The 15,134-nt window shown below is 39.5% G+C and overlaps 1 protein-coding gene across 2 annotated transcripts; it reads right to left on the minus strand.

The window, feature by feature from the left end:
* Positions 1–1,266: 1,266 nt before the first annotated feature.
* On the minus strand, positions 1,267–14,682 carry STMN2 (stathmin 2). 2 transcript variants are annotated; one of them, XM_010186082.1, is made up of 4 exons: positions 14,577–14,682; positions 13,759–13,931; positions 5,303–5,494; positions 1,267–2,591 (listed from the first exon to the last, which is right to left on the minus strand). In XM_010186082.1, the coding sequence occupies exons 1-4, from the start codon at positions 14,656–14,658 to the stop codon at positions 2,532–2,534; spliced, it is 507 nt and encodes a 168-aa protein (XP_010184384.1). In that variant the 5' UTR covers positions 14,659–14,682; the 3' UTR covers positions 1,267–2,531. The 2 variants fall into 2 exon arrangements, with proteins under 2 accessions (XP_010184384.1, XP_010184383.1); XM_010186081.1 differs by having other exon boundaries at positions 2,435–2,586; positions 14,577–14,667.
* Between the last annotated feature and the right edge of the window lie 452 nt (positions 14,683–15,134).

Below are 15,134 nucleotides of genomic sequence, written 5' to 3' on the forward strand. Positions count from 1 at the left end.
AAAGTCCTGAGCACTCCACTTGCCATTGAATTAAAAAAATAAACGGAGATATTTCAAGTAGCCAGAATCGCAATACTTTAAAAATGGATGTTTTGAATATTTCATTACTTTTCAAGATAACAGATCCTTAATCTGTAACTTCACGTCAGAGGCCCATGGCACCAATATGCTTTTGTTAGCACAAGCAAGGAGGAGCTAGGAAGGCAGTACTAAAACAAAATATAAGGAAACAGGAGCAATATAAGGAAATGGCTATGCTGCAGCTCTCCAGAAACCAAAGTTCAGGAGTCCTCAAACCAAGATCCTGTACCTTAAATTGAAATATAAGCTTGACTGAATGACGTTTTTTACTGGGGATTAAAGCAAAATACAGACTTTGAAGACTTGGCAATGCTGAAGTTCATGACATTCAGATGCAAAGTATGTTATTTGGCTTCTCTGCTAGGTTTACTTCTGGCAATTTTGGCAGAAATACAAGGAAATTAGGCAAGGAAATGCAGCCACCATAACAAGTTGTAGTACTCCTCTCCTTCTGTGGTGCGGAGCTTATTGCACGTGGAGCTGAGCCTGCAGCCCTGTGCCTGGATCAGCTTCTGCTGCTTCTTGACTTCGGGCCAAGTCTTCCAGGGACTTAACTTGGCTCTGAAATAAAATAGGCTGCATGGGTCAGAAACTGACTGTTGCAGATCTGGAGCTTTTGGCCCATGTCTCCAAAAGAGCAAGTAAATGATGCCACTTTTATGACTTTAAATCAGAAACTAATCGTAGAGGGAATTCTCGATCACCTGTCCAGTCCTAAATGGGGTCAGATCCGATTTTATACCTCGGCTCTGCAGCTCAGCAGCTTCCCTAGTGGTTGTGTTTTTCAATAAATCCTGCAGTTGAATCCCTTTTACTCTGGAAATCAGTGTGTTAACAGCCTGAATACTGCTGCAGCTATTGATAATATGTGCCCAGAGCTATATTATTCACTTTTCTTTCCCCAAATTGCCTTGTGCATGTGTAGTGTAGCTAGTTCTCTTTTTTAATAAACTTAGTGTTAGAGGCCACATTTATAGGCTCAGTTTATATGGTAATCTTTAAAAACAACCAGTCTAAGCACTGAAACACACAGCAGGGATCAGTCCTGTATTAGCAGATAAATAGTCTTGGTTTATTAATAGATATTATTTAAGTCTCATTTTCATGCTTTTATGACTACACTAGACTTTCACTTCACATGGGCATATGTCAGAGAAGTAATGGAGCGAGAGAAGAGACAAGCCCTTTTTCAGTTCACAGAACCCCAATTCTTTATTAATCACAGCTTGCTCACAATGACATACAGGAAAATAGCACTAATGAAGAGTAGAATATGCAGGCAGCAACCTCCAGGGGGATAGGGACAACTTCAAAACTGCAGCTATTTTGGAGATGATGTGTTAGGTTTGGTGATATTGTACTTGGCACAAGCACCCTGTCTAGTCATTCCTCCTGCTTCAGCCCTCTTAGCCCTAGATGTCTGGCTAACACTGAAGAGTAAAGGTCATGATGAATGGAAGTCAGCAGTGTCAAAAAAAAAGGTAGCAACTGGCTCATGGGTTCCAGGTGAAATATTCAGTAGCCTCTTGTACTATTACACATGTAACGTGGCAGCATCAGATAAGTATCATAGATCATGGCATCTACAGATGAAGCCATTTGATGCTATCTATTAGTTGCTTCATCAATAAATTTTCAAGTGGTGAATTAAGCTCACTTTACAAATAGCGTTTGTATGGCTGTTTGGCATCATCCAGAATTTGTCATAGCTTGATGGTTACAATGTGCCTCTTAAATTTACCTCAAACTGGTCCCACTTGCTTTCATTCTGTGTCACAGCTGTATTTGTTGCCTCTTGCCCCAGAAAGCAGAAGCAACAAGTAGTGCATGTGGTGGTTTAACCTCAATTATATAGCCCACTACAGAGTCCTGTAGCGCAAGAAACTACATTTTAAGAGCCTTTTGTCTTGGAGAGCTGAAGGTGAAGTCACAATTCCTGTGATCTAGTCACGGCTTCAACAAAGCTTGTCGATGGCGAAGCGGTCTTGGTTATTAGGCAATGACTGGTCTCTAGCACCATAGAACTACTACTGACCTCGTGGTGGGTTGGAATGAAAGTCGCAGGGGATGGGATTAGACATGAGGTGCTTTGAATGAACAGACCCAGCAAGTTCAACCGAGTGGAAATAGACAACATCAGAAGCCTGTTACAGGACATGTAAGATTATGAAATAACTTGCATAATGCAATACTTGTATTTTTTAACAAAAATGTAAGTATTTACAAAATAAGATCCAAGTTTTTTAAACATCAAGCAAATCATTCTGCAAAGAGACCGCATTGTTTTTATTTTTATTTTTGTTTCTTTTTTAAAGTTTTTTTATTGAGTTCTTGATTTTTTTTTTAAACCATGTCATACATTTCCCATACTGATATCGCATGATCCGTAATAATATAGGCAGGGGGAGTTTACTAATGGTGGGGTTGGGTCACATCCACCATTCCTGTTTTCAGCCAGACAGTTCCACCTGGAGCTCCTTGTTTCTACGGACCTCTGCAGCATGCCTCTCCTGGAAAACATGAAGAAGGGAAAAATCAAACCTCTTTCTCATTCTGCCTGCCTGGGGAGGCTCCTGATAACAACCCGTTTTGGTTGATGATTGTGCTAAAACTTGTTTCAGAGCACAACCATCTTTAAAGGATGCAACTCAGGAGAGGTGTCATTCACCAGACCAGCCTGAGGCATGTTGGACACTTACATTCTGCCTATGCTCTGGAGCTCAGTCTTTTCTCTGATACAGCCTTACAGTCCTCAGCACCTCATAGAGCTTCATTTTAAAAGCCCACACACAAAGGTGTTTTTTGCAGCATAAAATGTAACAGGTGCTCACATTTGCCCTTTGAATTCCTAGGTGTTAAACTAAATATAGGTTTGAATTAATTGCTTGCACACTATCTGCAGAAGAAGTGTTAGTTACTATGTTATCTGTAGCACTTAGGAACCATAAATAAAGGTCCAAGAATTTAGTTCCACCATATGGGTCATGGGAACATCTCAAACTTCCCCTTAGACTGAACAACAAAGCTAGCTTCCTCTCCATGGAGAATGGATGCAAGGACCAAAAGTCAGTGCTAGACCCTTCTGTCCACTTTCAGCCATGTTGTCTTCCCTTTCACAAAAGCAGTGGTATATTGAGTTATTTCTGTGGAAATGAGTCTGCAGTAAAGAACAACAGCTGTCAAATGAATTTAGGATTGTTCTACTTGGAGTGTTTATAAAACCATTATTTTTGGCAGCTTCTGAGTTTTAAGGTTTTTGGTTTATGACTCTTTCCTTCCAACTGTCAAACTATAGGATTTTTACCTCTTGTGTTTGATCACTGAATAAAACATTTCCATGCATTAGAGGGTCTTTTATGGTCAGAAAATCACTAAAGTCAACAGTTACCTTTCTGTTGTCTGAGCTGGACTATGGATGACCAAGACAGCTTATTGCATCGATTGACTCTGTAAATCACAGTTTCTTACAAAATCTGTAATTCTGAAAGCTAGATATCATATGGGACTTGTTTCTTGCTCCTGTCAACTGCAGTATACAGAAGTTTTCTTTGATTATAGGAACTTCTAGACACCAAAACACTGGGGTATCCACAGTTCTGTGTAACTTTTGAAGGTTTGGACCCAGATATCTCACTACTTCTTTTCCTGAATATTCAGGGTTCACTTTTCTGTTGGCAAAACTGTATAGTTACGTATTTTTTAATTACTGGTCTGTACAGATGTTCCCCAGTGAGTTATTGTCATCTCTGTTCATAAGCCTTCTTTGGATTTCATGCACTTATGCCATAATATTGCTGTGGAAACCGGGCTTAACAGTCTGTTAACATTGAACTAGGACAAAGAGATGCTTCAGCTGTCCTTCCCATTTCCTTTTGTGCCTCAAGGATGGCTAATTGGCTTCTCCCTTTGCTTTTATAAGCTTTGGGATATGTGCCTGCAAGCTAGTCTAATGCAAAAATGTCAAGTAATCTGGGCACAGTTCTTAAGCTCAAGAATCATCCTATTTGCATAGTCACTTGTAACATCATCCTTCGGTTTCTGTTCTTTCCTTCCTACCCTCCAAGACTTCTGTCTCTGACAAAGCAGCAGAGGTGCTTATGGAGAAGATCTTACTGAAATCCACTGGGACCTATTTTCTTTTTATTAGTCAATTTACTAACATATTAGAAAGTTCATCACTGAGAGAAACAAGTGATCACTCATGCAGAACTAATTAATTTTTTCTTAACATTCTAAATCTTTAATCACATGTTTCCCTCTCTTGCGTGAAAAGGTTGTTTTGGGGAATGCCACAGTTGGTCCTTGCATGATAGGGTCTGTGATGTGTTTTCTCTGACTGTACCAAAAATTTCCAAAAGAAGATTTACTCTCTTTTAGTGTGGAAGAACAGGCCCCTTTTGATCTAGAGGGAAGATTTTTTTTCCTATGTTTTTGTGTCTTTCTCTGAGAAACCAAGAACTGCAGACACAGGACAACTGTTTGATTTGTTCAATGACTTTTCTTAAAAGTCAAAATCTAACCACAAGTGACCTTTTATTTCTTCACAGCACTTCTTAAAAGCTAGAAAATAAACTTTTCTCTGGAGACAGTCCAGCAAAGAGTCATGAAGATTAAGGAACTGGAGCATCTCTCAGTCTCTCCAATAAGGAAAGGCTGAGAGAGCTGGGACAGTTCAGCCTGGAGAAGCAAAGGCTCAGAGGAGACCTTACATAAATATCTGAAGTGAGGGTGGAAAGAGGACACAGCCAGACTCTTTTTGGTGGTGCTCAGTGACAGAACCAGAGGCAATGGGCACAAACTGAAACACAGGACACTTCCTCTGAAACTTCAGGAAACACTTCTGCAGTGTGAGTGAGGGTGACTGAGCCAGTGCAAGGTGACAGGTTGCCAGTGGAGATATCTCTGGAGATACCCAAAAGTCATCTGGACATGGTCTTGGACAACCTACTCTCGGTGGCCCTGCTTGAGCAGGGGGGATAGACAAGAGGACCCAAAGAGGCCTCTTCCAACCTCAAGCATTCTGTGATTGTGTGGTTATAGATGTATAGATGTGTGTATAGATCTTTTTCAAATTTGGTGGTGGTTTAGATAGGCATCAGGGGCTCTGTCTCAAAAATCGCTCAAGTGTACCAACTGAGAGAGAAGCTACCCACAACATCTCTTCAAAATACTGATCAGATTTTCCTTTCTAGTCTAGGGTAAGGAGTGATGGTGTGGTTACCTTTTCTTGGAGACGTTCAATAAGAGCAGCTAAATTAGCTTCACGGTTTTCTTTGATCTGTTCCATTTTCAGTATCAGCTTTTCCTCTGCCATTTTGCTGAAGTTATTGTTCTCCTCCAAAGCCTTTTGAAGCACTTCTCGCTCATGTTCTCTCTTCTCTGCCAGATGTTTCAGCACCTGGGCCTCCTGGGACTGGAAACAGAGAGACGCAGGGCTGAAATGAAATACTCATGTCGAGCAGAAAAACACTTTTGTGTATAAACCAGATTAGCTTTGATAACAGAGGCTTAGAGGCACTGGCTAATATGAGGAATGTGCCCGAGGCAGCAGCAGAGAAGTGTCCGAAGCACTTTTGTTAACAAAAAATGCTGCCATGTGTCACTGCCCTGGGTTGATGGGTTACTGCAGCGGTTGCTCAACCTCTGACAGCTGTGGCCCTTTAGCTATGAGTATTTTATTTGTGGAGATATAGGATTGGGGGCTGAAGGTATGTTCAGTGTTAAACAGGAGGCTGCCGACACAGGAGAGGTCCATTTTTTCACCTAGACTGGACTATCCTTTAGAGTACTTGAATTTCTAATGACAGGCTTTTAAGTTTTCTGTTGTGAAAGACAGACAAAATCAATTCAGACAATGTTTTTTTCCCAGGATATTTATATTTGGCTTTATCTGACTGATTAGGAAGGCGAAAAGGGGTTTTATTCTATATAAAAAAACACCCCAAAAAATAAAAAAAAAGATCTTTTAGTTAAAGATTCAAATTTTGCAAAGAAGATTAAAACTGCAGGTAGGAATTAAATGGGTGCAGCCTATGCACAATATTGCATTATTCTTCTTTGTAAATGCATTACTCAGAAGCAGAAGCTTGGTTATTTATTTTAAATCATATTACTAACGTGAAACCACTAATCCTAGAAGAGAAGCCAAAAAACTTGCAGCATTAGGCCCATCCTCCGGGCAAGTCTAGTCAAAAAGACAATGTGTTTCAGAGGGGTTATTTGGAAATGATAAACAACATTGTAAGCTTTTGGATAAAATAAATTAGAGGGAGCACAAGAAGTAAACAGGAATCAGGGAATGAAATATGGCTCTGGGAAGCTAAGTGTGCGTTTCAGTGCAGATCACAATGCACTTGTTATTTGTCAAAATGAATTAGTTTAAGGCCTAAATTAAGGGCTTTAACCAATAATTACAATTAGTGATAATGAATCCTATTAAATTCTAGCATGTGGCTTTAAATGGAGTGAAAAAGGCTGCAATGCTTTTACGTGAGTGAGATCCAACTAGGAGGAGAAAACAAGTATTTTAACGAAGGTAAGAGACACATAGAGCCAAAAGCACTGATGAGGCAAATTAAGGGGATTCTAGAAAAGGCTGCAAAAGCCCAGCACAACATCTCGTAGCAAGGCATCAGGGTATCTGGCTTTGCAAGCCTGTAATGGCTTGCTTGAGATCAGAGGAAAAAGCTCCTTTCATCCATCTTGGCCACTTAATGCATTTGCTTTCACCTCTGGCCTGGTTGCACTTAAGGGCTCATTTCCCATACTGCGTTCCCTGGAGCATATGCTGGTGGGAATGGTCTCCCGAAATGGCTGGTGCCTTACAAATGCTCCTCCCTGCTCTTATCTCCATTACAGCAGATGCTGAATAGAGAGTAACAGCGGGCATTTTTCAGATCTCTGAGCTGGAGAAAATAGCTGCTGTGCAGGCCAAAAGATGTTGCAAATGGGAACAAAAAGCCTCCGGACAGGCATAACCAAAAGCAGAGGGAGTTTTGTTGGTGGAGAATGAGCCAAAGACTAATTGAAAAATCATAAAAGCCACATATGTTTAACAAAAACATCAATAGTTTTAATAATCATATAATAAAAGTAAGTTATTTTGAAGTAAAATATTTGATTTCACATACTTTGTATTTAACATTTCTTTAAATGTGGGCTATTTCAAAACATAAAAAAGTTATATTGAAAGATTTTATATAATGTAAAACTGAAATAATTAAACATCTTCATCTTGTTTTCCTTTTTTTGGACCAGCTTAGTGACTTAGTTAGACCAGTGCTTGTGAAGTTATTCTGCACTTTCTGTTTAATTTACTATGCAATGTCAACCTTTCATCTACTATTGGAAATGTTATCATAATTAAATCTTGGTTGCTGGTATGAATTTTGTGAATGCTTTGCTTAAATGATAGAAACACAACTTTGATAATCTAAGAATCTACTTCACTTCCTGTTTCAAGTTTGAATGGAAAAGATACTATATTGCTAATTGTAAAGTTCTTTCCCATGAAACGCTTAAGAAGTGACTTGTTAATTTGGAAAGCTAACATTTCATGATGTTTTAATATGTACGTGTAATGTGTTTTAAAACCAAGAATTTTCATATTTGGTAAACAGACATCTCCAAGGACATATCCAGGGCCCATGGAGACATTATGATAAAAAGTAGTATTTAGACTGTGCGTATAAACAGCATTTTTTAAAAGAACATTGGCTTTCAATGGTTAGCAACAAAATGCCTTTGAGACTTTGGGGCACTTGCCTATTTTTTAGGATTTGTTTTCTTCCATTCAAATCCTTTACCTTCTGGAACTACTTCTTCTTATCATAAATCCAGGAGAATAGTGAAAAATTAGAATTCCATATCAAAGTACACATAGTCCTGGAGGCTACACTGACAGACAACACATTCAAAAGTAATTTGCCCACTAATGCGTGATAATGAAGAAAACCCTTGTACTCTAACTCAGTATTTACTGGATGCAAATTGTGTTGGCACCAGTAAGAGCCTGAACAACAGCTAAACCAGGCTTCAGGAACAGGCTGCACACCCTTCAAACAATTTTCCTTTACAATATGCCTTAAACAGCATTTCTTTTCCTCACTCAAAATGCTCAAGGTACCCAGGATTGGTTCAAAATAAAGGGATCCCCCCTCCCTGCCACAAAACACCCACAGGGTAGAGTCTCATTTAGACTGATGTGTCTCTTCTAATGCTGTGTTACCCCAGCTGTGAGTCTGCCTGTTTCCCTGGTGTTCAGACCATTTCTGAAATCCCCTTACGATAATTTTGGAAGGCAGCTAGTATGTTTTTGTACTGGATTGTTAAACAATTTTCTGTTTCCAACACATTTGGCAAAAGCACTTGGCCACCCTGTCTGTTCAAAGTCTACCGCTCATCCAGAAACAGCTGAATGAATAAGCCCAGCTACCTACTGGGGCTGGGATTTATAGACTCCCTTTGTTGTTTGTGTTGGCTTTTAGCTGCTGTGTTTGGGCTCCCACAGCCTCGATACAGGATTCCAACACACCTAGGAAGTTTTTGTTCCAAGTTTATTTTCAACTTTGTATTGTTTGAAGTGCTGGAAAGGATATTCTCAAACCCTTGATAGTCCATGTTCTAACACACTTGTAAATGGCTTACGGCAAGTGTTTCTCGTATGGCTATTGTGAGAAAATGAGTAAAAAAGGCTGGAAATGGGATGAAAGATAAAGAAGATTAATAAGGAGAGAAAGATCTGAAATGGTGGAAAGCAAAAGGCTATACTCAAGGGGGAATATCCAGAAGACTTCTTAAATATGACAAAGCATAATCAATGCAGCTGCAAATGCAGCCTCTAATGCTAGGTATGGAGGAATAAAAATATTGCAAAACATTCCTGGTACAGATACCTTTGCTCCTAGAAATGAACTACTCAGCCAAAAAGATGGCTAATGGAGGCAAACTCCTATGACATTTATGGCATATTTCTAAAGGATCACATGCAACCCCAGGTTTCAGAGATGAGTCCTTCAAAAGGAAATCCACATCTCCTATGTAGCTGGCCAGAAATAGATGCAGACAACTAAACACTTTATGAGCAAAATTATTTATGGAAACTGGCTTTGAAGATACATGTATTTTTTAATTGTTACTCACAGGAAGCAAATAATTTTTATCTGAGTAACAGGCGCTTTATTTTCTCACATTTATCTATTTTTGAGATGAACATCCAAATACTGAGGTCATTTATGCAGAGACAAAATTAAAGCTTTTAAGCAAGAAATGGGCTCAGACAAGTGCTTTTAAACTGGGATCTTCAGCATGAATAGACTCAGTTGACTATCTCAGTTACTAGGATGTATGAGGCACACTCACAGTCATAAGAACTCCACTCTTGTAACACATTCATTCACAGGCTGGATTTTTTAAAATTACATTGTTCAGCAGAAGCTGCTGCATTAACCTTGGTGTTCTTCAGTGGATTGTGCATGTGAGAGACACTATTAATGAAGCAGAATGTGAAGACAGGTTTAGAGGTTCCTACTGCAATGTAAATGCCAAGGTGAATCCTAGGTATTAATCAGAAAAACAGGTGACCTGAAGTAGTGATGTTCTCAGGAGAAGGAATTAAGGTTAGGATTTTTCCATGTAAGCCTGGTCACTTACAAATTTGGTGAGAAATCAAAGAGGGGAGCCGGAATGAGTTGGAAGAGCAAGCTCCACTTTTGCCACAGAAGTGCCAATCCCTTCTTTGTCTCTCCTCCCACCTGAAGCAGCAGTTTTATAGGTCCCATGCAATGTCTAGGAGGAAGCTCCACCACCTTCTCCACCTTGGAGAAGCATTTTCTCCCAACAGTGTGCTGTACTGTGTGGTAAAGCACACATTTGCCATTGCTTCTGCCTTGCTAACACAAGATTCCACTTGTACACACATTAGCACTATTGCTTCTTTGTGCCAGAGTATTTGTTTTAGTAAAAGGACATGACTGTATGTGAAATGAATATGCATTTGTCCTAGCAATCTGCTTTCACACACCAAAATGATGATATGCCCCAAAGACTCAATCTGTGAAGTGTGTCTGTACAAATACTCAAGTAAAGATGTGGACACAGAATGAAATGGCAGCAATTAAGAAGCCTGATATTATGCATATTCGTAGTGGGAAATATAAATTGAATGTCCCAGAGATTTCATTTCATTGATTTCATTACTGTTCATTACTTCCTAAAGAAAAACTCATTATGCAATAAATTGGTAATCAGTGATAGCAATACAGACACTTGTCATTTCTTCCTCTTGGTACTATATTAATTTTGAATGAACATATAACCAAGTTATTTTAATAGACAAGACCTTCCACATTAGCATTGCAGCAGACATTGCTGGGAAAGGAATGAAGAACGAGAAAAAAACTTCATTACATCACTGTTAAAATCCCTGGTGCTCTCACATCTCAACTATTGCCTTCATTTTTGGCCTGAAAAAGAGTATAGTGCAGAGAAGGATAAAAAAGCAATCAGAGGAAAAAAAATCTTCCGTAAGAAGACAAATTAAATAGTCCACTTTTCAGCTTGAAAAGAGACAACAGATGAAAGATAAGATAGAACTCTACAAAGTCATGAACGGTAATGGGAAGATGAATAGGAACAATTATATTCTGTTTCACACAATCCAAATGGAAAGAAACACTCAATGAAATAATCAGACAGCAATTTCAAAAAAGAGAGAGAAAATTACCTTTTCATGTACTGTTTAATCAAGCTATATTTGTTATCACAGACTATTTAGAGATTATTAAAATATTATTTATTTTAAAAAGATAATTGCAAAATTGATAGGGAACTACCTTGCAGGAAATGATTATATGAATGCAACGTCTGGATCAGAAAATATTTAACTTGGTGACTTCTGAAAGCTAGGTGTCTATCTATCTGTCTGTCTGTCTGTCTGTCTATCTATCTGTCAAGGAAAGGACCGGACAGATTTGCCCAATTTTGTCTACATTTTCCCTAAGCATCTTCCACTTTCTGTCGGTAGACAAACCAGGCAGACTTTTTCTGGCACCCAGCATGACAGTTTGTTATCATACTTTTCAGTCTAAATACAGCAGCTGCCAGGCATGACCGTTTTAGATTGTGTCCTTCCAGCACAGTTCTAATTAAAACCAAGTATAACTAATGGATGAGAATTGCCTTTTCAGAAAAAATACAAATTAATTTCACACTGTTTAGGAATTAGGTTCTGCTCGTTTAATTAGGCAGAGTTCATTAATACATTTTCAAACTCATGAGAACATCTACAGCAATACATGCACTTCAGCAGTCTCTTGCTTATGCTGTTTCCTGTTTATCGTTCTTGTTCATTCCCTTATAAGCTTTTACAGGGCTCTTTCCTTTTCTCACCCTTTTTCTCCACCTCACTTGACAGTCATGACCTCATAGTCTCAGATCATACTGAGAATTTCACCTGAGGCATTTTTTCTTTTTGCACCACACAGCCAGACCCATTTGTCCTTTCCATTTATAGAATCCTCTTTACAGCATGTCGTTATTATCCCATTATTTCCTTGGCATATATGTGCTATATTTTCTCACCTTGGTGGATAATCAGAAAGCTTTTTCATCCTTCCCACTTAAGAAATTAGAGCACAGTGACATCGTATGCAGCAGAAGTTTATTTCTTACAGAATCTTTAACATTTATCAATTTTTACCCATTGGCCTTGAATGTTCAGCTATTATTACCCTTTATGTACAGGCTTCAAGAGCCATATGTCAAATTATGTATCATTATTTCACATGTTCAACTTATGAGCATAAAAATGGAACACTAAAGGGCCATGCATTTCTACTAGACTTTGGATTATGGGAGAGAAATCGTATGTAATTAAATCCTTTTAATGGCTTTGTATTGCGATGAAATTGAATCGGGCTCATCCTTAGTGGTTAGAACAACAAAGAATGCAGGATAACAGTCATATTTTTTAACTTTCATGCTGTTGGATATAGATTTCTAGCTACATGAGTTTTTAATAGCATTACTATGAAATGCTGCCAGACAAGCCCCCATGCAGCCCAGCCTTTGTCATTGAAAAAGCCGCCCATGGCAACATTAGAGGTCCAGAATAGTCAGGTTTCACTGCAAGTCAGAACTGAGGGCCAGGTTTTAAGGACCTGCCAGTAATCCAGATCTACTGACTTCAATGGACTCACACCTCACTAAACACCAGTGTAATCGTTCCATTGGTTTTCTCAGAAGAGACCCTGATCTGGTCTGGCAGGAGTGAAAGGAAAATGGAGCTGCTTTTGTTGGAGCTACTCCATGTGTGGCATATCCGCTGTCCCTGGACTTCTGCAAGTGTTTTTGCCCGTATCTGGAAACGATTGTGTAAACATCAGTTTCAATAACAAATCACATTCTTCAAGAGATAAATGAAAGGCTTAGAGACATCTAAGCTTGTTTCATTTTCCAATACCCTCTACCAGGGACTCCATGAGCAGGTGGAAGGAATTTCTGACTCCAATAATATTGATCACCTGGTTGAAGGACACAGAAAGTTCTTTTACGGATCCTGAGGCTTCTCTGGCTTCTGTGGGTCTCATTTTGTGCCATAGCCAAAGGAAACATGGATTAACCAGGTCAATATATTACCACATCTTGAGTTTTCTGTGGGCATTGCAGGCAGCCATGACTTTCCTGAAATTGTGCAACACTGGGCCCACAGAGAACACTGCTAATTTTCAGACTGGCAATGCAGGCTGGCTATGATGAGCCTCTCACTGGCTTTGCCTGTCATACAACAACTTACCTGATCTGGAATTTGGCCTTTTATCTTCTGCAGAAAAACAAGCAATGTGAGCTAGCTCTGACAGAGCAAATAAAAACCTCTTCAGCACATCAGTCATTATGAAAGCCAAATAAGCAATTAACTTGGACTTCCTGCTGCATGCACCCTGCATTTGTGCTAACCTTTGTGAAGAAGGTGTAACAACCCTTCCAAACCCTGTGTGACAAACTTACTGATTATGAAACAGGGTTTTACAATTATGAGTAAGGTCATAAAGAAGAGAAGACACAGTCTGTAGATAACCCAACAAGGCCAACTTCCAGCACTATTGATACTGTCTGCTATAAATGTCTCTCTTGGTGGCTGTGCTATGCTAGTGTCTTCATTCAAGTGTGTGGTGAATGATCCAGAACCCTCTTTATTCAGGGCTGACATGCCTCTATACTGCATAAATAAGACATTTTAGCTGCCTCAGCAGGCCTTGTGAGTAATTTACATGGGCACAACAAGGATTTGGTGGGCCAGACAGTAGCTTTTGAATTGCACACCCATATTTTAACTTAAGACACCAGAATTACACTGTTTTCTGTTACAGATGCTTTGAATGAACCACTCACACTCACAGAGTAAGCACAGGTGTTTGAACTCACTTGGGCCTCCTGTCTAAAGCTTTCTGTATTTTGTGACACATACTTCTCAGGCATCAAAACCAGTAAGGTTTGTCTGCAAGCTGCTAAAAGAAAAGAAACTCACTTGTTTCTTTAAACAGGTAAGTAATTATTGTCCGTGCAGACCACTGTGAGTCAGTGATGGCAATGGAAAACATACAAATGGACAGGAAACTTGGCTGTTATACCGTGTGCTAAGTCAGGTCTAATTACTAGCATTTTTATAAGGAAACATACCTTTCTCCTCTCCTCTGCAGCCTCCAGCTTTTTCTGGATCTCCTCAAGAGAGAGCTCTTTCTTCTTTGGAGAAGCTAAAGTTCGTGGCGCTTCTGAGACCGGAGATGGTGGCTTTAGGATCAGTTCAAAGGCCTGGCCTGAGGCACGTTTGTTGATTTGTTTCACTTCCATGTCTGCGCAAAAAAATGAGAAACAGTAAGAAAGCCCTTCAATACCTCAGTGGTACTGAGGAGAGAAGCAGCACAGATATTACTATAGGATCAGAAGCACAGACAAAAGATTTAGCGTCTTTGCCGTGGGCATTTTAAATGGAATGGCAGATTATGGGCTGAAAACTGTTCTCAGGAGAAGTACATTCCATTTTATCTGTAATAGCTTAATTATACCTTAATCTCATAAAGATAAAAAATTTACAGCAGTTTTGGAAGCTTATTGGGGTTCTGTGTCGTTTCCCACCCCCTGCGAGCAGTGTCCAAGCTGATTAATTTTTTAAGCATGCTTTCATCTTTTCTATGTTTCCTTGGGAATTATGTCAGCTGTGAAGACCTGTAATTCTCAAATGGGTAAGTAAGGAAAAGTACAGCTCAGTATGAGAAAGGGTTAGCTTTAAGAGTTTAGTTAGCTGCTACTAGGAACAATATCCAGCATCATGTGTAATGCACAATCAGTAGAAAGTAATAGCCAAAACAGCAAATAAATTGTTAAATCAGCAAAATATCTACTGACTATCACTATGGACTAGGATGGTGAACTGAGTCATTCCCCAACAGCAGCACATTATCTGACCTGCAGGATGATTTCAAATGAAAGTCACTCACCATCATATTTATAGATGTTCATGTTGCGAGGTTCTGGGTAAAAACAGGAGCAGATCAGAGAGAGCATGGACAGCTCCTTCATCTTTTCCTTGTAAGCTGAAACAAGAGATCTTGTTAGCATGCTTCACTTCCCCAGCTCCTCCTTTGTGAACCTCTAGCTGAGCCGACTGGCTGGGGACCAGCAGATCTGCTCTGTCGTCCACCTGGCAGATTTTGCTAGAATATTTACTTTCAACAATTTCTTCTGAATAGTGAGCCTTTATCAAATCACATGTGAGATGCTCAGCACTGCAGAGACTGCTTCTGATCTCTTACATGACGTCAGCTTTGGGCATAATGCAGACAGTCCTCTTTGGTTTATAGAAAGTGAATCTGACTACCAGGAAATGTATTTAGCACTGGAAGACTGCCATGACTCCACTCTCTCCTGGCAGGTGGAGAGACATGAAGCTCTTACAAATTCTCTGACGTATCCAAATGCAATTGAGAACAGCTCTGAAATGCTGCCCATGTGTTGCCATAGGCAGATGCTAAAGACATTATCTGTTACAAATGAAA

The sequence above is a fragment of the Mesitornis unicolor genome, unplaced genomic scaffold (assembly GCF_000695765.1).
Source record: "Mesitornis unicolor isolate BGI_N332 unplaced genomic scaffold, ASM69576v1 scaffold24766, whole genome shotgun sequence".
NCBI lineage: Eukaryota > Metazoa > Chordata > Aves > Mesitornithiformes > Mesitornithidae > Mesitornis > Mesitornis unicolor.

Bases quoted from the DNA above. Each gene is read 5' to 3' on its own strand.
- STMN2 (XM_010186082.1), bottom strand. From the start codon at position 14,658: ATGAAGGAGCTGTCCATGCTCTCTCTGATCTGCTCCTGTTTTTACCCA. The intron at 13,932-14,576 runs GTGAGTGACTTT...TTTTTTGCGCAG, and splicing joins GAACATCTATAAATATGATG to ACATGGAAGTGAAACAAATC. The intron at 2,592-5,302 runs GTAACCACACCA...CATGTTTTCCAG, and splicing joins TTGAACGTCTCCAAGAAAAG to GAGAGGCATGCTGCAGAGGT.